Consider the following 22993-nt stretch of genomic DNA (forward strand, 5'->3'; position numbering starts at 1 on the left):
CTTACAAAGGTCGGAGGCTGGTCGCGCGCCCCGGGTCGGAGGCTGGTCGCGCGCCCCGGGTCGGAGGCTGGTCGCGCGCGCCCCGGGTCGGAGGCTAGTCACGCGCCCCGGGTCGGAGGCTGGTCGCGCGCCCCTGGTCGGATGCTAGTCGCGCGCCCCGGGTCGGAGGCTGGTCGCGCGCCCCTGGTCGGAGGCGAGTCCTGCGCCCCGGGTCGGATGCTAGTCCTGCGTCCCGGGTCGGAGGCTAGTCCTGTGACCGGGGTGCGTGGCTAATCCTGTGACCCGGGTGCGTGGCTAGTTTTGTGAGTGTTTCCATCTGATTATTTGCTCACTTAAGCCTTTCACAAGATTATTTTGTTCCCAAAGCAATAAAGCAAATGAACAGTCATGTAAACCTCTCCTATAATATACCCAAGTTTGTACATGTTCTCGTGTCCCCTGTGGAAAGGTTCATATTGAATCACATGATAAATGGATTACTCAACAAATTAGATTGATACAAAATTGAACTCAGAACGATCATTGTGTTGTTGAGGACATTGTTTCTCTAACCCAGACCAAATGTTTATAAGAAAATAAATGTGTAAATGGAGCTTAATTACTTCTGTGTGCTCCAAGATGGAAGATTTTTAAACGAATTACAAACCAACACGAAGAATGTCAAACGCTTGAAGAGTTCTTTGTGCCGTCGACTCGATGTTTGAAAGTTTTCCAGCATTCTGTTCAAAAGGTACGAAACGTCATGTCATGGATTATTCATTAGGAAACAAACACAAATTTAAATGGAATTTCCCACCCTGTGTGGCTAAACTCAAACGTTATTAGATCAAGGTAACCTTTGTGATGAAATGGGGAAATGACGATGATCCATTCAAGATCATCCAAAATAAGAACCTTGCCTTATTTATTCGAATGCAGCCTGTGGCTGCATCATTTTCTGGGGGCACCGCTGTGCTGCTGATGCAGTGTCCCCCATTACGAGCAAGCTGGTACTCATTTTGCCGACTTCAGAAATATACCTGGTCAACCCTACCTGGTGTTAACCGAGTGGCCCAACAGGTGTTTCAACTCAAGACCCTACGTTCTTAAGCCAGCCACGTTAACCGTTAAGCCAACACCTGGCCGAGAACCTTCCCGATCTTAGTAAACGCGAAAGTACTATCTTTTTTGTAACGAGTCTCGACTCGTGGAAGAAGGAGAAAACAGAACAGACCATAAAAGAAAAAGAAAAAAAGCATAGTGGAAAGGGACAAAACACACCAACACCAGCCCAGAGGGACACCGAGAGGAAGAATGGACGTGGGGTAAGAATGAGAGCAAGGGGATGGGAGGAGGACACGGGGTGAACAAGCTGGATATAAGCTCAAACACAGCAAGAAGAGGAAGGGAAGACCTGAGATAAAATAGAAATAAAACAAAAAGGACTGAGAGGTGTGGGTTTCTGTTCTGGGTTACCTTGGAGGTTAAGGTGATTACCGGACGTGACATCATTGCAGTGTGACATCCATCTTGCTATCCACCAGCCTGTTGATGAGATCTCAATAATAAAGTTATATTGTTGCTCATTTCACGACTTGTCAACAAAACATGGCGTAGTTGGCGGTCTTGATGGTGGCCTCGGTGAGGCCGTAAGAGCATGGTAGATGCAGCGTGGACATGTCAGGATGGACTCCCCACCACCCCAAAGTTTTCGGAACTCGTACCAGGTTAACTGGGGACCCCTGTCAGAGTGGAAATGAACAGAGACCCCGAGGTCCAAAAAAGGACTACAAGGTCTTTATGAGATTCCATGATGTCGGAGTACGCAAAAGCAAATACAGACACAGCCAAATTGACACGTGGTCAACAAAGACCAAATAGCCTGGTGTTGGCTTAGTGGTTAGGGTGGCGGCTTGGGATCCCAGGGTGCTGAGTTCAAGCCCTGTCGGCCGCTGAATTAATACACCAGGGGGTTGACTCAGCTTGTCATCTTTCCGAGGTCGGCAAAATGAGTTACCAGTGTGTACTGGTAGAGGGGCACTGCATCAGCGACACAGTCGCGCTTCCAAGAAATGATAACTACCCCGACAGCTGAGCTGCCATACACCAGAAGAAGAAGAAGAACACAGACCAAGTATGACCTTCCGTCATGTGAGAATATAACAGCAAATGTGTCCTCGGACACGTTCTGGAGAAGAGTCACAAATGAGCGGCTCCTTCTGCTGGTTGGCCATACGCTTTTGACAGACAACACATGAGCGCATTATGTTGGTAATGTCGTTATTCGTGCAAGGCCAGAACACGGTTTGCCGAGCTCGACGTTTTATCCACTCCAAAACTTGGTGCGAAGCATTAAGCTGGTTGAGCACATCCAAGCGTGCTGCTGCAGCATCATGATGCAAATGACTGTAAAGTACAAGATCTTCATCCATAGACAATTGATAAATTCCGAAGGACTGCTTTCATCGACAGTCCCAATCGTAGCGATTCAATGGAAATCCATCGCAGATCGTGTCGGATAGAAGATACTCAACTTCATGGCACACGTACTTCCACAGACCATCCAGGACGGGATCACGCAATGTCAGCTGCTCGGTGATGGCACTAGTCACAGCTGAGATGACGACCTGTCACACATCACATTGGAGGGCCACTGCATCTCCAAGTCATCCTCCACTGGGCTGTGAAGACAGAGCATCACTTTGTTGATGATACGCTGCAACCATGGGTTTTCAATGACATTCAAAGTGTAGGTATTTAATGCAGGTACCAATGGCCTATGATCAATCACGAAATTGAACGTAGGCAGACCGAGGAGATACCGTCCGCATTTGGATGTGGACCAAGACTGCCAATGCCATGAGCTCTATCATAGCGTACCGAGACTTGATGTCGCTTAAGTAGCGGGAACCACATTGCACAAGTTTCCATGAATCCCCATGTCATTGTAACAATATGTATTCAAGTCCATTGAGCCGAGACGTGTCCTTCTGGGGCATCGTCGGCAGCCAAGAATCAAAATTCGCCAAAACAAGCAGTGACGTCACTGTACATTTCGTGGCGCGAAACGCTGCATCATGATCTGGCATCCACTCAAATATTGACCCCTTCTTCAACAGACTATGCAGAGGATCCAATGCCAATGTGACTTCGGTGGTGAAGCAATCTAGCTGGTGCACAAATCCCAAAAATGAACGTAGGGCAGCCACGTTAGTAGAAGTCTTTTGTGGCATTGTAGCAAGCCATGTACCTTCTGGAACCTGGGATGTGCGATACTGAAGCGCTGGGGGTGATCAAGGGGTACACGGACTTCTTTACATTGCAGTTCAACATGCAAAGATTGGTACACATCAGCAAGCCCCCTTGCAACTTCGGAGAAACTACAAGTGGGTGAAACCAATCAGGTGATTCACTGCCCATTGGCATGATGATCCTGTTGAGCACCATGTCGTTAAGTTCTGCCTTATCTGTATCCCTCCAAGCCAAGGGAGGACAACGCACCTTTCTCACCTGGAAATGGATGGCGCCCTCCTATGGATTAATCTGCATCTCCCACCCTTCATGGGAAGGCTACCACTGTCAGTGGCGAATATGTCTGCGAATGCAGTCATCAAATCATCACTAATCTTGCCCAGTTACGATTAGGCATTGCACTGAACGCCGTGGACATGGCATTCACGTTGATGTCATCCATGGCCGACAGCAAATGACCACAGTTGTACCAATGCAGACCATTCAGCAGATATCCTGCGATGCATGGAGTGATCACTCCATTGCAGACGTACACAGCCTCTTGGACAGACTGACCATCCCGTTGGAGACAGATGTGTATGGTTCCCAAGCACAACATGGCAGCACCATCAGCATTCATAACCTGGAGGTCATCTGCATTGTCTAGGTTATTCATATGAATATCTAGGACGATGGGAAGTCAACAATTGTGGCTTCAGCCACTGTGTCTGGCAGGGAGTCCAGCGTGCCAAAAAGATCGCCGTCACAATCCGAGACATCAACACGTATCTGCAGCGATGGACGTCAGTCATCTGCTGCGTGGAGGCTGCAACCTGGCCAATGTGCCAAACAACTGATGTTGGACAATGGTGTGACTGGGGAGCAGATTGGGCCTGTGGTTTCCGAAACATGCGAGTGAAGTGACCTCTATCAGAACACTTCTGATAATTATTGTTGCGTGTCGGACAACTCTTCTGATCACTGTGGGCATGGCCACCGCAATTGCCACACCTGTCAGGTGACTGGCTGTGGTGACGAGCTGACGGCTTGGTGGTCTTGGCCACAACATATCAGCTTTGCCTGCCTGACATCATGTCATCTGCCATCTTGCTGGCCTCAGCACTTCAGGCAATGAATAATGTGCCGTTGTACTTCAGACACTGTTCAATCATATCCAGCTACTCGGCATATTTTTTTGAAGGTTGGTGGCAGGATTTGTACTCTGGTCACAGCAAAACCCTTCACTCACCAAAACACAAGAAAACCATAAAGAAAATTGAAAACCCACTCTGTGGGAGTACCTCCAATGCAGCTGCCCTCCGCAGGGCAGCTCACCGGATGACGGGATTGAGGCAAAGCTTTCGATAACCCTACTCTTTGATGATGGGAGGAAAACCATTGGGTATCCTTCCTGGGCCAGATTGCAGTAGTGTGTCGGGGTGGTGCTGAAGTGTCATCCACCAAATGGTGGTCTCCTTGGGTTAACCTGAGGCATCCCTTCAAGTGGTTGCCTGGAATGCCCTATCCCTAAGAGAGGATGACCACCTGTCTCTTATAATCTGAGCTCAAGCATTTGGACATTGGTATTGCAGCACTCTATGAGGTTCAGAGACCGGATTGCGGCGAGATCATGGGGGGATAGTTACACTGACAATTGGTCTGGGTGCTCTGATGGTTACCATGCCCAAGGAGTTGCTGGAGCTGTGTTCAATAAGCTGATTCCAATGGTAATTGAGGTAACACCGGTCAACGAGCGTATGATGAGACAAAGGATTAATCACTCTTTGGGTGTCGTTTCTTTGGTCTCTGAAAATGTTCCAACTGAGGCGAGTGATCTAACCGTGAAGGATGCATTGTATTCCACACTCGAGTCTGTGATTGATCAGTGCCCCAGGTGAGATAATCTTACCGTCTTGGGGGATTTCAATGCATCGACTGGAACTGATAGGGATGGTTATGAGACGTGTGTCGGTCCCCATGGGTCTGAAAGTGTGAACCAGAATAACACGAAGTTCCTTGACTTTGCAAGAAGTCATGGACTTAGGGTGGCCGGTTCATGGTTTCAGGGCACACAGGCTCATCACTGGATGTCGTATTCCAACACTGATGATGTGGCAAAGGAGAATGACCACATGCTCATTGTTGGTTGCTGGAGGATGATCCAGAACTGCATGATGTACCGGAGTGCTCAGTTCCTCAATACCGACCACAGGCTTGTGGTTGGGAGCAACTCTGAAGTTGCAGCTTAAATCCAGGAGAATGGTCCCATTCCAGCCTTAGCTGTATGTTGGCAAGCTCAAGGATGAGAGGGTTGGTGAAGAGTTTGTGAACAGGCTGAATGGGGATTTGGGGGGTCTGAGTGCTTTTGGGAATCCTGAAGAGTTGTGGGGTGCCTTCAAGACCACCATCCTTGATGTTGCCAGTGGATGTTTTGTAACTCACCTCAAGGCAAAGAAGAATTGTCTCTCAAGGGACACTGGATACCATTGATATCTTGCAGGGCCAGGCTTAATGGCAGAGCAAAGCTGTTCAGGGAGTTGAGGTGCAAAACGGTACGTGCGCTGAGGGTGGACAAGGAGGCCTATGTGTGAGAAATCTTGACCCGTGGTCAAGTGCTTCTCGTCCTGCTGACAAGGGAATTTGTGCATTGTGTTCCTCCAAGCCCATCCCTTGGTATACTGTAGTTAGAGCGAAGGGTGAAGGGCTCTTGACAGAGGAGTCTGAAGTAAAGGCCTGCAGGGCCGGTTACTTTGAGAGGCTGTACCAGGCTGATCCGCCAGCTGTTTTTTTGGAGACACTGTCGAGGCTCGTATGAGAGCGAACACACAGAATGTACAACAAGGGGAGCAGGAGACAAGAGGGGCGGGAGAGGGACGGAAAAAAGTGGGGAACAGAGACGTGAGATCTGTGGAAGGGAGAGGGATGGGCCGGGGTACACAGGGTAAACAAAATGGACACCATCTGTTGAGTTTGATGTCAGAGGTGTTACTATCCCGATTGCTGACCCTCCAATCAACTGTGATCAACCTTCGTTTGTGGAGAAACAGGCTGCGGTGAAACGGTTGAAATGGGGTAAAGCTCCTGGAATCTGTGGCATCCATGCTGAACTTCTCAAGGCTGGTGGAAATGCTGTACTCCTGTCATTGCATGCAGTTCTGTGCTCTATCTGGAACACAGGCATCATCCCAACTAAGTGGAAGAGGGGCCTTGTTGGCCCTCTCTGGAAAGGGAAGGGTAATCGCCAAGACTGCAACAACGACCGAGGGGTGACGCTGCTCTCAGTGCTGGGCAAGGTCTTTGCTCTGATAATTATTGATAGGGTTCGCCCCCATTACTTGAGCACCAGCGTCCAGAGCAGTCAGGCTTTACACCAAAGAGGTCAACGATTGACCGTATCCTTTCCCTTCGTGTCCTCACCGAACGCAGATGAGAGTTTCAGCAAGGGCTGCTTGCAGCCTATGTTGATCTCTGCAAAGCGTTAGATTCAGTGAATTGGAATGCCCTCTGGAAGATTCTTAGTCTTCATGGGGTGCCACCAAAACTGATCAATCTGAAGTCTGAAATATACTCTGGTACTGTGAGTACTGTGAGATGTGGTGATACCATCTCCAACTTATTTCCAGTTGTTACTGGAGTTCATCAGGTGTGTGTACTGGCCCCCAAACTTTTCAGCGCTTGTATGGGCTGGATTCTGGGGAGGATTTCAGAGAGATCAAGCTGCAGTGCATCATTTGGGAATGTCAAGATCTCCGACCTTGATTTCGCAGATGATGCGGTAATCTTTGCGGAGACTGGAGAGCCTATTGGTGGTCCTCGGGGTACTGAGAGGAGTAGGAGCTGCTGGGATGACGGGTTTCCTGGGTCAAAACGAAGATGTAGACTTTCAATGACATCTTGGATGCTGCTATCTTGTCTGTACCAGTTTGTGGTGAGGATGTTGAGGTCATGGAGAGAGTCACTTGCCTTGGCAGTGATTTTCATGTCTCTGCTGGCTATGAGGCAGAGGTCAATAGACATTTGGGTCAGGTCTAGTGAGTCATGGATTCACTGGATCATGGGGTGTAGCACTGTCGGTACCTGTGCAGGACGATGACAGTCTGAGTCTTCAAGTCCTTGGTGCTTCCAGACTTGCTCTACGGATGAGAGACTTAGACTCTGACCAGGGATTCTTACATGGAGACTGAATTATTTTGGTACCAGGTCTCTTCGGAGAATCCATGGCCATCAAGCCAGTAGGCTCTCTTCGTCCGAGAATGTATGGTTAATCGAAGATTCACAAGCAGAATGTTCCACTGACACCAATTCTGTCCATGGTCGGCTCTGCCCAGCATCAGCTGGCGAAATGACTGGGAGAGTTACTGCAACCAGTGTTCGAGTCGGTCTCCAGGTTCGTCATCAAAGATTCTTTCACTTTTGCTGAGGCCATAAGGGAGACATGTCCTACTGGTTTGGAAAATGTAATGTGTTCTTTTGACATTGATAGCCTGTTTACAAATGCCCCTTTGACAGAGACCATCGATATATGTGCACATTTGCTGTATCACATGGAACTTGAGCATCTGCCCATTTCTGAATCTGTCTTCGTCAAATTGATGAACATGGCTACAAGAGATGTTGAGTTTAGCATTATTTACAAATGCCCCTTTGACAGAGACCATCGATATATGTGCACATCTGCTGTATCACATGGAACTTGAGCATCCACCTTCATCGAATTGATGAACATGGCTACAAGAGATGTCGAGTTTAGCTTTAATAACATTATGTTTGTCGAAATTGATGGGATGGCCATGGGCTCGCCTTTCGGTCCAATGTTAGCAACCATCTTTGTTGGCTATCAAAAACTGCAGAAGTAGACCAAGTTGCAGGTAACTCAATCCCCCATCACATACTCCAGATATGTGGATGACATATTTTGCCTGTTTGAATCTCGTGAGGTCTGTGACCGCTTCTTGAATGAATTGAATTCTCTTCATCCTGCCCTCAAATTCACTACGGAATTGGAATGTTCTAATTGCTTACCCTTTATGGGCATCCTCGTAGAGAGATCTGCATCTTCATTTACTACATCCATCTATAGAAAGCCCACTTTCACCGGCCAGTATACTCGATGGGACTCTTTTAGTTCAACAAGACACAAGATTGGTTTGATCAATGTATTGGTGAGTCGAGCTAAGAGGATATGTTCCAATCACAAGCTTCGTACAGAGATGGACAAGATTGCCGGCATCCTCAGTGAGAAGGGATATCCTGAGTATATCATCAGGAGGTTTATGCACAAATTCCTCACTGCTATAGATGAACGTAAGATGGGTCCTGAAAAGCGTCCAGTCTACATCAAGATTCCTTGGAAAGGGAAAATGTCACAAAGATATGAGGAACAAATAAAACGATGTCTCAAACCCATATCTGGCCATTCGTCCAAGAGTGATTTTCACCTCTCGACCTCTGATTCCTGCAGTTAAGAAGGATGTTCTGCCTGCCTCAAAACTTAGCAATCTTATTTATGAGTTCAAGTACCGATGTGATGCTCGGTATGGAGGCAGAACTACCCAGACTCTGACTGACAGATTCAAACAGCACGTCCCTTTGTCCATCTGGAAAAACATAATTGGTGCAGGAATACAGCCGGTACGTGCTTGTGGGAAGGTCCCAGCATCAATCCCAACATCGTGTGAATCTGCTATTGGACAGCATTTGAGAATGCAAACTGTGCTGAACATTATAATGTAGATGCATTTAAGATATTGAGTAGAGGACGAAGTATAACGCATCTCCGAATACTGGAAGCGACATTTATCTATTTCGTGGACCCTATGTTATGTCGGCAAAAAGAGTTTGTCCACTCGCTTTGCTTATTTGTGCAAAGAAGAGGAGGAACACCAACTAGTCTCATGATCACGGAGGGTTATGAAGAGGATTATACAACAGCCTTTGCGGCTCCGCCTCAGACTCTGCAACCTCCAATTGGAGCTGAACACTGAACAGGCTACACCCACCTAGACCATTGGGAGGTGATGATTCAGTCGAGAACGTCCAATCAGAATTGACTTTGTTGATAGGTATCTATTAGACTGTTCTTCATCATTACTCACTTTGTGCGAATTTCATCTGAAGAGAGCACAACGAAAAGCTTTGTTGGTTTCTTTTCATAATAATGTTCTTCAAAATGTCTCTGTTTATGACTATATATATATATATATATATATATATATATATATATATATATATATATATATATATATATATATATATATATATACATGTGTATATGTATATGTATATGTATATATTTTTCACCTTTTGTTGCCATATAGCCTGGAATTACATTGCATTAAATCAGACTTTTTCCACCTTTCTTTACACATCGTAACCCGCAACGTCCAAGTAAAAAACAAATTCTACAAATTTCAGAGATTAATTAAAAATACAAAACTGGAATATCATGGTTGGATAAATGTCCACCCTCTTCAACTAACAATTATAAATGAGCTCAGGTGTAACCAATCACCTTCAACATCACACACACCAAGTTCATTGGCCTCCACCTGGGTTAATTTGTAGTGATTCTGATTATTTCAGAATAAAATCAGCTGTTCCTGTAGATTTTCTCTGCTGTGTGGTGCATTTCACAGATAAGACTCAACCATGAGCACCAAGGAGCTTTCAAAAGACTTGTGGTATAATGTTGTGGAAAGGCACAGATCAGGGATTGGGTATAAAAATATTTTAAAGGCCTTGAATATTCCTTGGAGCACAGTCAAGACAATCATTAAGAAGTGGAAGGCGTATGGTACCACCAAGACCCTGCCTTGATCAGGCCGTCCCTCCAAACTGGGTGACCAAGCAACGAGACGGATCAGAGAGGCCACCAAGAGGCCAATGGCAACGTTGAAAGAGCTGCAGGCCTTTATGGCAAAGACTGGTCACTGTGTGCATGTGACAACAATATCCCAAACACTCCACAAGTTTAGCCAGTACAGTAGGGTGGAAAGAAGGAAGCCATTGGTCAAAGAAGCCCACCTTGGGTCCCATTTGAGGTATGCAAAAAACCACCCGAGATTCTGAAGCTATGTGGCAAAAAGTTTTGTGGTCTGATGGAACCTTTTGATGTAAATGCAAAATGTTATGTTTAGCACAAACCCAACACAGTACATCATCCAAAGAACACCATCCCGACTGTGAAGCATGGTAGCAGCAGAATCATGTTATGGGGATGATTCTCATCAGCAGGGACTGGAGCACTTGTCAGGATAGAAGGGAAAATGGATGGAGCAAAACAGAAAAATCCAAGTGGAAAACCTGCTGCCCTCTGCAAGAAAGCTGAAATTGGGACGGAAGTTCACTTTTCAGCATGAAAACGACCCGAAGCACACAGTCAAAGCTACACCGGAGTGACTAATGAACAAAAAGATAAACGTCCTTGAGTGGCCCAGTCAGAGATCCGACCTAAATCCAATCAAAAATCTGGCATGACTTGAAAATTGCTGTCCATCAACGCTCCCCATGCAACTTGACTGAGCTTGAGCAGAGCTTGAGCTTGATGAACTCACACCACTTAATCTGGCGATGAAGATTTCCTGCTTCAAATCGAACAAAAGAACCTATGTGACGAGTCGTAGACCACATGGGCTGACGATGGATTGGCGATTTCACGACCCCACTTCGACAAGTTTCCCGTCTGCAATGACGAAGCAACTGCTTCTGCAAGGACGAAGCTACTGCTGGCACAAGGTGGAATCAGTGGCATGCCAGGTCTGAAAATCTGATGACTGGACTGAATATTATGAACAATACTCAAAAGGAAGCTCTGTTTCTGTACTATGCAGGTGAAGAGGTACATGATATGCATGACTTCCTACCAGCAGCCAAGCAAGATGATGTAGCAGCATACGACACGGTTGTTGTCGCTCTCACCAACCACTTCACGCCCAAAAAGAACACTGATTTTCAAGCATTCTAATTTAGACAGATGACGCAGAACGCTGGTAAAACAATAGACAGTTTTTCACTCGTCTCCGATTCCAGGTGGCCCACTGTGACTTCACAGACTTGGACAGGAAGGTGAAAAGCCAAATTATGTTATGATGCAGCTCTAAATGGTAAAGAAGACATGCTCTTTGAGATGCAGATACGAACCTATGGTCCCTGCTTGACCAGGCACATCCCCTTAAATTTTACAATGCCCAAGCCAGTCAAATGGAGGGTGGATCCTCTACATCTGTAAATGCCACACGTCAGCACCAGTCTCATTCGTTTTTGACTGGTTCCAAGAGGGGAGGATGTCAATCAGCCTTCCCTGAATGTGGTCGATGTCACCGTGGACATAACCAACCCTCTCCATGGTTAACACATCCAACAACGCAGAGCTCCAAGGACTGGGGGTGGTGTGGTGGACAACCACGTCCCCGAGAGAGGTGCCTTGCCAGAGACTGCTCCAAGAAGGGACTGCTCCAAGAAGGGACACTATGCCAATGTTTGCTGGTCAGGTGACCGCAAACACAACATCCAACAAGCCCATGTGACGAACGTCAAGCAGCCAGCAACTCAATACTCTTCAGACGAAGAATATGTATTTGGCGTATCTGGCAAGAAACCAACAACACCCAACATTGACATTCAAGGTGAGCCCGTTCCTTTCATAATTGACATGGGTGCATCTGTGCACATCATGACTGAACAAACATTCATGAATATTGAATCACTGCAGTGAACGCTGAAGTCTTCCTCACCATGTTTGCCTACCTATGCATACGGGTCATGCATGACTCTACCAGTACGTGGCCAGGTTGACCTTGAAGTCAAATACACAAAGACAGTGAGACATCAGCCTCATTTTTCATCATTCAGACAGGAGCTGGACTCTATTGGGGCAACCTGATGAGTGCTGACACAGCACAGAAGCTTGGTCTCACCAGCTTCACATTTACCGGATCTCGAGACATGACTCAAGATCTAGACAAAGAGTACCGTGAAATCTTCACGGGCATTGGGAAAATTAAAGACGTCAAGGTCAAGCTGTACGTCGATGAAACAGTTCAACTGACAGCTCAGCCACATCGAAGCATCCCATACCAGATGCGGAAGAAAGTAGAAGAGCTCAAACACCTAGAGAGCCTGGGTTTTATCAAAAAGGTCGACAGCCCAACTCCCTGGGTTTCTCCGATCGTAGCAGCACTGAAGCCCAAGAAGCCTGAGGAGATTCACAACTGCATTGACATGCGACTCCAAAACTTGGCGATCAAAAGAACCAGACACATCATGTTAACGATCGATGACATTCTTGTGCAAATGAACAAATCAACAGTGTTCAGCAAGTCGATTTGAACTCTATCACCAACTGGAAATAGACATGGAGTCGAGAAACATGACGACCAATTGCCTGCCTTGCCACAACTCCAGAACACTTTTTGGAACCCTTCTGTATGACCAAACTGCTTACTAATCCTTGGTCTGAAGTGAGCATGGACTTCACAGGACCCTTTCCATCATGAGAGTATCTCGTGGTGGTCATAGACTCGTACTCCCAGTTCCTTGAGGAAGACATTCTGACCTCTACTAGTGCGAAGGCAGTGATCTTAAGACTTGACACAATCTTCACCAGGTATGTGGTTCCTGATAGCACTGTTGAATGGGGAACCATTGTCTGACTTTACGATAACTTTGCACAATTTGCTAACATTGGTTTCAAGCAAAGATCCATCACCCCCTTATGGAAACAAGCCAACCGCAGCATCAAAACATGTATGCATACGTTAAAAAAGACCATCCATGATGCACAAATTGAAAGAAAGGTGTGGAGACAAGAACTTTTCAAGTTCCTACAAAACTAGAGCCACACCACTCTGTAGCACAGGTGTCAGCCCTGCTGAACCTCTTTTTGGCAGGAAGATCTGAAGATAAGACTCCCTGAAGTTGGCAGTGAGAAAGGAACCTCATCATTTGACAACACAATCCAAAGACATGATGTCAACATGAAATCAAAGATGAAAAGCAATGCTGATGTCTGACACCGTGCAGCTCATACAAACAATCAAGTGGGTGACACTGTCCTTGTTCGACTGAAGAGAACAAATTCACTCAATTCTATGACCCATCACCTCTGAAGGTTACAGCAAAAAAGGCTCCATGCTGACTACAAGGGCAGGAGATGAGGAAGTCACCAGGAACTCGTCTTTCTTCCAGAAAATCCCACAGACGACTTTCCAGGAGATCTCCCAGCAAAGCCCTGATTTGAACGAAAATAGGAGAGGAGGAAAAGAACCCCAAGACTCTGAAGAAGACACTTCAACCAACAACCTCAAGTCAGAACGACAACCCCAGAGAGCTGGAAAGAAGCCCCAATACCTGAAAGACCACATCACCAAATCGTTTTCAGATTCAGTAAAGCAAACTGAAAAGATAAGTCATGAACATTGCCAGAAGGAAAGTTCTCAAAGACAAAAATCACTTTGGTTTCTTCCCTCTCACACTTTTGGGGTTTTTTTAGATGACTCGTTTTTTTCTCTCTTTTAAAATACTTCTCTTTTGTAGTCGAATCAGACAATATTATCACTCGTCAGTTTTGTTTGCATTTTGCTGTATCATAGTATGACAAAGTGCCAAATGACAAAATCTACAAACTATTTGATATATTGTCCAGAGTAGAATTAATAAGGATTGGTAATAATCCAGTGTGCTTTATTCTTTTCAATCATCTCCCAACAAATGTGGTTTTCTACCAAGGTCGGGAGGGTTGTAGTGTTCTATGAAACTGAATATAGAGGCTAGCCAATTAGCTTTGAGTTGGGTTTCCACGAATGCGAGGGGGTGTTCCGGATGACGGAAGCTGGAAACATGGCTGTGACCTTAGCTAATTAATAAAGCGATTGCTGCTCAATGAAAGAGCTTCTGTTTTTCTTTGAGCACACCTAGCTGTGTTCGGACATGTTGTGAGCGTTACATTATTGTAGTGGTGCGAGTGTTACAAACACAATTCATATCTTCCAAAATATGACGTTGTTGAAACTTGAAAGGCAATGTAACATTTCTGCTTATCCTTTATAAATTTATATATCCATAGGGAAATTAAACTATAGGATTTTATCGAAAGCAAATGTGAAAAGACTGAATCATGCACAATTATACAAAATTGTGAAAATGGAGCCTGAGTGAAAGTAGTTTCATGATGAGACAAAGCAGTTAAAAATAAAAAGCAAATTTCATGGTTACCGGGTTGCTTTGTGTAAATGTTTTGTAGTTTGGTTGAGAGAAAAGAGGGAGGTGTGTAACGTACCTCACCCTTACGTTGGCGTTGTGTCAATGACGAGCGTTTCAAGCTAGCAGAGCACAGTGGGAGAACATCCAGATTCATGGGAAACGTAACCTAACCACGCATACAAAGATTAACCACAACCTAAACAAACATACAAAGATTAACTACAGCCTGACCACAAGTACACACAGAAAAGCACAACCTAAAAATGTGTACACGCAGATTAACCACAACCAAAACACACGTACATGCAAACATCTAGCATTCTCTTCCTGGAAGGCAAATCCGAAGAAGGGCAACCTCAAATCTTTCCACAAAGCCCAGAACAAGCCCACTCCCAGAAGAGCCAGAAAACATCTGAACAACTTCAAGGCTGAACTTTCAAATTTTTTTTTTTTTGCATACATGTCGAGGCTCGTGAAAGAGTGAATGCACAGAAACATATAACAAGGCAGGAGACGAGGGGCGGGAGAGGGAAGCACAAAATAGTGGGGAACAGAGACAATGGGAGATCTGTGGAATGGAGAGAGATGGGGCGGGGTACACGGGGTAAACAAGATGGTACTACAGGAACTTTCAAGAAGGAAAACAAGGAATTTGAAGGAGGTGAGTTTGGGATGGATTAACAGGGGGAGAAAAGATCACAAATTTGGATGGGGGAAGACATGCGATGGTGGTGAACAACTGTTTTGAAGGCCTGGAGGGAAGAATGGTATTGAACAGAGTGGGCAGTTTATTCCAAAGGCGGCAAAAAAAACAGGAATGAAAGAGTGAAGGTGAGCAGTGATTCATGATTTTGGTAGTTTTACCAGAAGGGGGTGGTGGCGGACCTTGAGCACCCTGCGGAAATATGGTGCAGACAAATCACAGACACCGCAAGGGGGGCGGGGGGGGTTAGCCTGGAAAGGAGACAGTAGAAGACAGAAAGACCACAAACCTGTCTGCGGTGAGAGAGTGAGACCCAAAGACAGCCTCATCGTAGGAGATACCAATGATCATAAATGCCTTGGTTTCTACAGCGTGAAGCCGAGAAAGGTGAGAGGCAGGAGCACCAGCCCAGAGGGGAGAACAGTAATCATCAGGCTGCAGCATTGACTGCGACAGGAGAGGAAGTCCACGAGTCATGAGTGGAGATTGCCTTGGATACCATAAGAAGAGAGTTTAATGAGCAGTGCAGGGTGCCAGACCATATCGAAAGCTCGCAATATGTCTAGGGAGATGGCACTGATCTCATTTTGACTTTTAGGACATTCATCCATTGTTGAGAGAGCAGAAGTAGCATGTCCAGGGTTGAGTGACCTGGTCTAAATCCAAAGTGATGACCGGAAATCAAGCCATTGGAGAAGAGGAAGGATTTAATGTCTGAAGCGATGATGGATTCCATAATCTTGCTGATGATTGGGAGAAGGCTGATTGGTCTGCAGTTGCAGGGATCTGTTTTTGCACATTTATTTATGCAGGGCAGTGATGTTTGCAGATTTCCAAGCAGATGGCAGATGACCTTGAACAACTGAGTGGGTGAATAAGAGAGAGAGAGAGAGGGTGAGCAACAGCAGCAGAGCAGTTTATATAACATGGGGGCTGATGCCATCTGGACTGGTTGCAGACCGAGGTTTGACAGCAAGCTCTCCACTTTGTTAGGAGAAAAGGACACAGAGCCAGGTACAGTTGGGTGCGACTGGGTAAGGTGGGTACAGAAAGCAATGGGTTTTGGACACAAGATTTAGAAGCAAACACAGAGTTTAGGCATTCAGCCTTTTCACGTGCAGTGTCAGATGTGCAGCCATTTGAGGTAAGGGAGGGGATGGAGGGGGAACATACACCAGAAACAGACTGAACTGGATGCCACCAGGATTTGGAGGAGGGAGACGAGTTTGAGAGTTCAGACTTGAGATGAGAAAGATGTTGTTTCCTCGCTCTCCTGAGGGTAGACACACTTTGTGGAAGGAAATGAGATTTCCTCACATGAGGCGAAGACAAGCTGTTTCAGGACAACAGCCTCGTCACAAGCTTCAATGTACAATGGGCAGGAGGAAGGATAGGATAACTGAAGACGAGATGGGATAAATGTGTGTATGAGAGAAAATTTCTTTGAAAAAATTCCCAGTATGAATTGATGTCAGTGAGAGTAGAAATGGAACACGAGTCTGTAAGTTAGATGGCTGCTTGGAGACCCTGCCAGTCGGCCTGAGTGAAATTCCAGACTCGTCGGCAATGAGGTAGTTCTCTCATTACAGCCAGAGAGATGATCGCTTTGACAAGCATAATGTCAGATGCATCGATTGGGGCAGAAGAACAACAGCAGATATTTTCAGAGAAATTGGTCAAAATCAAATCCAGAAGAGATGAAGTCCCGTTGGCTGAGATCCGGGTCGGGAAATTGACCGATTGAGTCAGTCCCAATGAGTCGCAGAAGTCCTTTGCTGAAGTGCCATGGCAGGTGAGAGAGGTACCCACACCTAGCCAACTGGCATGATGACAATTGAAGTCACTGCATATGAGGGAGAGCTTGGATGAGTGGAAAGAAGATTGTCCATGTTTTCGGCGAGCGAGATGTAAATCGAGTCATCACTATTTGGTGGACGGCACAACACACAGAAAAACAAGAGGTGGGAACAGAAGTGTAACTGTAGCCAGAGGGATTTGTGGGGGTGTGGGAGAGCGAGAACAGTGCATAAAGAGCGAGGAATAGAGTTTTTGATAGAGAGCAACTCTGCCACCAGTACGACGCTCAGGTCTATCATACCGGAGGAGGGAGTAACCATGCAGAGAAACTTTGGAGTCAGAGACGTCTTGAAGGAAAAACGTTTCCGTCAATCAGATTATGTCTGGTTTGTCAGTGGCAACCTGTACGGAGAGATAAGTTAGGTAGAGAGTGAAGGCCCCAGATGTTTGACGTTGACACTGTTAAGGAAGGGGGGAGGAGGCTTTGGGTGTAGGGGAGGAGAGGGGGAGGGTAGTGAGTTGTAGACAGTTGATGACAGATTGTAAAAGAGCTTGGGGAGAGGGTCAGATGGGCAGGAGGACAAAGGGCTAGGTGGTAAAGGGATGAGTAGCAGTGGGGAGAAATAAGAGAGGGGGCAAAGGGAAGTGGGAGATTGGAGGAGGTGGAGGAATGAACTAGAAGAGAGAGGATGGGGGAAGGTGGCAACTTTGGGCTGTGAATGGTAACAGCTTTGAAGAGGGGGAGTGAGGGGGAGAATTGAGTGAAAAGGGACACAATGAGAGCAAGCATGGCCACATGGGAGAGTAGGGAGATGAGAGTAGGTGGGGGAGGAACAAAAATTGTGGGGATAAGAGGGGGAGGTAGCTTTGAGAAGGGGACGTGGGAAGAGTTTTGAAGGGGAGGGCAAGAGGAGAGAGTTTTGAAGGGGAGGGGCAAGAGGGGAGAGTTTTGAAGGGGAAGGGCAAGAGGGGAGAGATTTGAAGGGGAGAGGCAAGAGGGGAGAGATTTGAAGGGGAGGGGCAAGCAGGGAGAGATTTGAAAGGGAGGGGCAAGTGGGGAGAGATTTGAAGGGGAGGGGCAAGCAGGGAGAGATTTGAAGGGGAGGGGGAAGAGGGAAGAGATTTGAAGGGGAGGGGCAAGAGGGGAGATATTTGAAGGGGAGGGTCAAGAGGGGAGATATTTGAAGAGGTGGGCAAGAGGGGAGAGATTTGAAGTGGAGGGGCAAGAGGGGAGAGATTTGAAGGGGTGGGGAAGAGGAGAGAGACTTGAAGGGGAGGGGCAAGAGGGGAGAGATTTGAAGGGGAGAGGCAAGAGGGGAGATATTTGAAGGGGAGAGGCAAGAGGGAGATATTTGAAGAGATGGGCAAGAGGGGAGAGATTTGAAGTGGAGGGGAAAGAGGGGAGAGATTTGAAGGGGTGGGGAAAGAGGGGAGAGACTTGAAGGGGAGGGGCAAGATGGGAGTGGCAAGAGGGGAGAGACTTGAAGGGGAGGGGTGAGGCGGGGACATTTAGGGGAGAAGGGTGAGCAAGGAGAATTGAGAGAGAAGGGTGAGTGGGGAGAATTGAGGGAGAAGGGTGAGAAGGGAGCTTTTGAGAAGGGTGAGGGGGAACTTTTAAGAAGGGTGACGGGGGAGCTTTTGAGAAGGGTGAGGGGGAGCATGGAGTGGGGGGAAGAGTGAAGTTTGCTTTGAAGAGGGAGGAAGCAGCTAAATTGAGAGGGAGGGGTGAGAGGGAAACTTTAAGAGGGAGGAGTGACGATGAGAGCAAGAACGGTCATGGGGGAGGAGGGAGAAGGGAGGTTTGGGGAGAGAGGGAGGATGAGACTGGGTAGTGGTATGGTAGAGGTGGGAGTAGGCGGGGGGAGGAACATGATTTGAGGGGGTGGGAAGAGAGGGAGATGTGATGAGAGGAAAGAGAGAGACAGGGACAGACACAGAGACTTTTGTATACCTTTATTTATGCAAGCTTAGAAAAAACAGTTACTCAAAACATACAAAACAAGACAAAATAAAAATGTCAAGTACACAGCTAAAATGAAATAATAAAATCATTATGATCTACTTTACACAATGCATTCCTATAGCACCATTTCTGCTTAAAAATATCTCGATCATTTATATTTTGGTGAAAATAAAATTCTGCACGTAATCTGGCCACGGCAAGGGCCTTAAAAACTGTTAAAACATTGTAATCAGCACCAGGGTTTGCAAGAGGTTTAGCTTTCCTTGTTTTATAAATTGTTAGTTTCCCTTCGGCTATTACAAATTTGTTGAGAGAAGATTCAACATGATGTTTGAAATTCAGCGGCAGTCCAAAAATATAAGTACGTAAAGAAAATACAATTTTCATGTGACAGCACAACTGTGATAAAAAGGTAAAAAGTGTGGTCGGTCTTGCACACTCAACAGAGGCATGATATAAATCTTCAGAGGCCATACAAAAGGGGCACAAAACGGAATTTAAAACATTAAAATGATGTAATAAAACATTCGTAGATAAAATCATATGTACAATTCCCCAAGAGATATCACCAGTCCGTTTTACAATTGGTGGGACATACATGGCAGCCCATTGTGGGCACAGGAGGGACCCCGGAGGCAACATCCCCTTCCATCGGGATCCAAAGCTATCTTTGCACACATTAGGATGCCGTATGGCGACACAAAGGTGGTACAGGCATTTTTTAGCAACACGAGGAAGTGGAGAGGAAGACAGGATCACAGTTTCTGTTAATGCCAGTGTTGTTATTCGTAACTGCGGAAAGAAGGAAACATGGAATGCAGGGACAGCATGATTGGTATCGAAATGGAGTCGCAAACTTTTAGAGCAGCGTTTCTCAACCTTTTTACCCTTGTGGAACCCTTGAAATAGTTTTCATGTCTCAGGGAACCCCTGCATAAAAAATATTATATACCATTATTAATATCTAGCTCTTTTATATTTTTAATCGTAGTTCACGTGGTAAATATAATATATTTTTTTCGGATACCTGGTGTAAGGAAAAAATGACCCCCTTTTTGTCAAATTTATTGGCAATGAAAAATAAAAACATACTGCTCGTTTATGAGACCTCACACCGAGGTTTTAATTCACAAAAAAAAATAAATCTTTTTTAAATCAAAAAAAAAAAACACCTCATGGAACTTGATCAACAAAACTTAAACAAATAAAGCTGAAGCAATAAAGATAAACAGAAGAACTAACAGAGAGAGAGAGAGAGAGAGAGAGAGAGACAGACAGACAGACAGACAGACAGACAGACAGACAGACAGACAGAGAGAGAGAGAGAGAGAGAGAGAGAGAGAGAGAGAGAGAGAGAGAGACTTCGCGCTAGGAAGCACAGAGAAGATAGATGGACACCGTGCATGCGTCCCGTACTTGAGTCAGTCACTCAATGATACACGAATTGCTCGTTCATTACTTTTCTTTGCAGTAAAAAACATTCTTGTAAAAATCCCGAATAAAACACTTCCACTGAGCATTGTCTTTGATAATTTGTCCATCACTTGAACATAAGCTGAACAGTGAACGATTAGACGTTGTAGTTTTTTCAAAGTTAAAAAAGTCTTTACAGCAAGTTTCTGAAGTCGACAGACCTTTAACTCTAAGTCGGGTTCGCACTCTGAGAGCATCTTCTTTAATTAAACAATTCAATAGGGCTCGTTTCTCATAAAGACGCCGGCATCGTACATCCTTATCAATATTAATCGTGCTATCTTGTAAATTGAGGATTTCTTTCTTTAAAATACTTATCCTAGCTTGCTTTGCATTAGTGAAGTTATTCCTATATTGCTGATAGAAGACTCGGATTTGTGCTTTTATATAATCCCACCATTGACAAAGACTTGTAAAATCGTTCCGTGATTCTCTAATTCGAAACTAAAATTTTTTAAAAGATCATTAAAAAAAGGAACCATTTTAAAGAGAGGTGTTAAAAGACCAATGATAAGTATTCCTCTGAGGACTAGGAAAAGAAAGATGCATTTTAATGAAAAAAAAATGATCAGAAAAGCCAGAGGGAGTGATGTCAGTAAAACTTACACGATTTAAAAAAGAGAGACTAATGTAAAAATTATCAAGCCTTGCAAGCGACAAGTTATTTAACAAGCAACGACACCAAGTAAATTGTTGGACGTTCCTGTGCTGTAGTCGCCAAACATCGCCAAGATCGTGTTGTAACAAAAATGTGGACAAAGGCCTAGCACTAGCTGGATGAGGTTCAGGGCTGTTCCGATCTCTGACTGGGTCTAATGTACAATTAAAATCACCACCTAAACACAATATGGTATCGGGAGCGAGATGATTAAGGAAAGTGAAGGATTCGGTGAAGAAAGCTGTCCTGACTGTACTGTCAATTGGGGCATAAACATTGACAATTAAAATCCGCTGGCGGTTATATGTATGTATGTATGTATGTATGTATGTATGTATGTATGTATGTATGTATGTATGTGTGTGTGTATGTATATATATATATATATATATATATATATATATATATATATTGTTGCGGATTCGCGCCCGCCGGCGTGCTGACGGCCACGTAACTCGAATCGCGGCACGTCGCCCACCGGACGGACAATCCAGTCGTGACCCTCTCGGACTAACGCGGGGAACCAGTCATGGGTGGACCTTTCGGTCTCACTGCGATCGAGCCAATCAGCCCCCGCGTGGGATAGGGTTGCTCGCCAAATTCGACCTACCTAAGTACCCACGCGGAGGGTAGACCGGGCGATCGCACCTCGCCGCAGGTCGACTTCGGACACGGGCCACTTAAGCGACCCGTTCCGTACTATCGGGATAACCGAGCGGTGTTATCGTCGACCTCGACGGTTCGATTAATTATCGGGCGTATTCAGCCCACTACCAACCCTTTACGTGAAGCAAGATGAGGATTCAATGAAGGAAATGACGAAGCGAAGCGGGAAACAGTTCGACACAAAGCACATTTATTCGCGCCGAACGGAAAGCACACATTCAATTCCACCAAAAGCACACAGAAAAGACACAATGCAATTTACACAAAAAGCAAATGTAAAAGCGAAAACACAATGCAGAGCTAATACCGACTACCGAGCACACGGCAACACTTATACAATTCTACTTCACAGACGGCGCCGACAACACATACCCAAAACCAAGGAAAAGAATACCCTCAAGGATGAGGCGGGCCTGAGGCAGAGACCGGGTCGGGCCTACCCGTCTGGTGATGAGACGCGGAGCGGCGATGGTGCCTCAACTCCGCGGGCCTCGCGGGCAGTGTCTGGTAGGGGGTGGGAAAGGGGCCCCCTTGGTCGCACTATCTCAGCGCGGGGGGAAACAGGAGGGGGTTGCTGATGCTCGGGGTATAGAGGATTTTTATTGTCCCGCGACGAGCGTCTCCACCTCGGCCAGGTCGCGCTGTCGGCCTCCCTGGGGTGCAGCTCCCCGCACGACGCGAGCACCCCCTCGTCTGCCCTCGCCGCCTCTCCACAGCTCCGTCCCCTCCGCTCCGACTCCAACGCACACGACGACCAGCTCCTTCTTGCCAACTCCACCGCCCGCGAAGTCTTAACTCTCTGTTCTCTCTCGACTCTACTACTCCACTACTCCGGACTGACGAACACGGTCGCCTTTATAAGCCCCGTGGCTTCGCCTTCTCATCTTTGACCCCCTCCCTTCGACCTTTCACCTCGCTCCCCATTGGCCCGAGAAAAAGTGGGCGTGAATGCTTTTTGATCCATAAATTTGCATATATCGATCGCCCTCCAACGCCCTGGGGGCGGGGCCAATTCGCCCCTCGCTCACCGATTGGACGGCAAAAAGTGGGCGTGTGTCGTTTTTGATCCGTTTTTGAAGCACAAAATCCGTGATTTTGTACACGCTGTTCGGCGCGCGCCCTGCACGAGTCCAACACCGGTACCCCCAAGCGGCGCAAGAACGGTGGCGATGCGACGGTTGCGAGGTGTGACGGGAAGGTCGTGGCGGTTGTGGTGAAGCGGCGTTGTGGTTGGTGGTTGATGTTGTGACTGGTGGTGGTAATCATGGCGGTTGGTCCAAAATAAAGATAGCAAAAGAAAAACGGCTATCCTGAAGAGTCGCAG

General features: G+C 46.3%; 1 protein-coding gene across 5 annotated transcripts in view; it reads right to left on the bottom strand.

Annotated features, from left to right (window-relative positions):
• Nucleotides 1-22993, bottom strand: part of LOC147019399 (ubiquitin carboxyl-terminal hydrolase 14-like) — a 203105-nt gene that overhangs the window by 18746 nt on the left and 161366 nt on the right. For 4 of the 5 annotated variants that reach the window (XM_085893823.1, XM_085893822.1, XM_085893824.1 and 1 more), the window contains one exon: nt 18848-19664. In XM_085893823.1, coding sequence (XP_085749949.1) covers nt 18939-19664 — 726 coding nt within the window. In that variant the 3' untranslated portion in view covers nt 18848-18938. Of the gene's footprint in view, nt 1-646; nt 720-14485; nt 14576-18847; nt 19665-22993 lie in introns of those variants that run through there. The other variant, XM_085893825.1, reaches the window with a different exon arrangement.

Source organism: Eptatretus burgeri, chromosome 9, assembly GCF_056783735.1.
Source record: "Eptatretus burgeri isolate ZD-2024b chromosome 9, Ebu_testis_v1, whole genome shotgun sequence".
NCBI classification, from domain to species: Eukaryota; Metazoa; Chordata; class Myxini; order Myxiniformes; family Myxinidae; genus Eptatretus; species Eptatretus burgeri.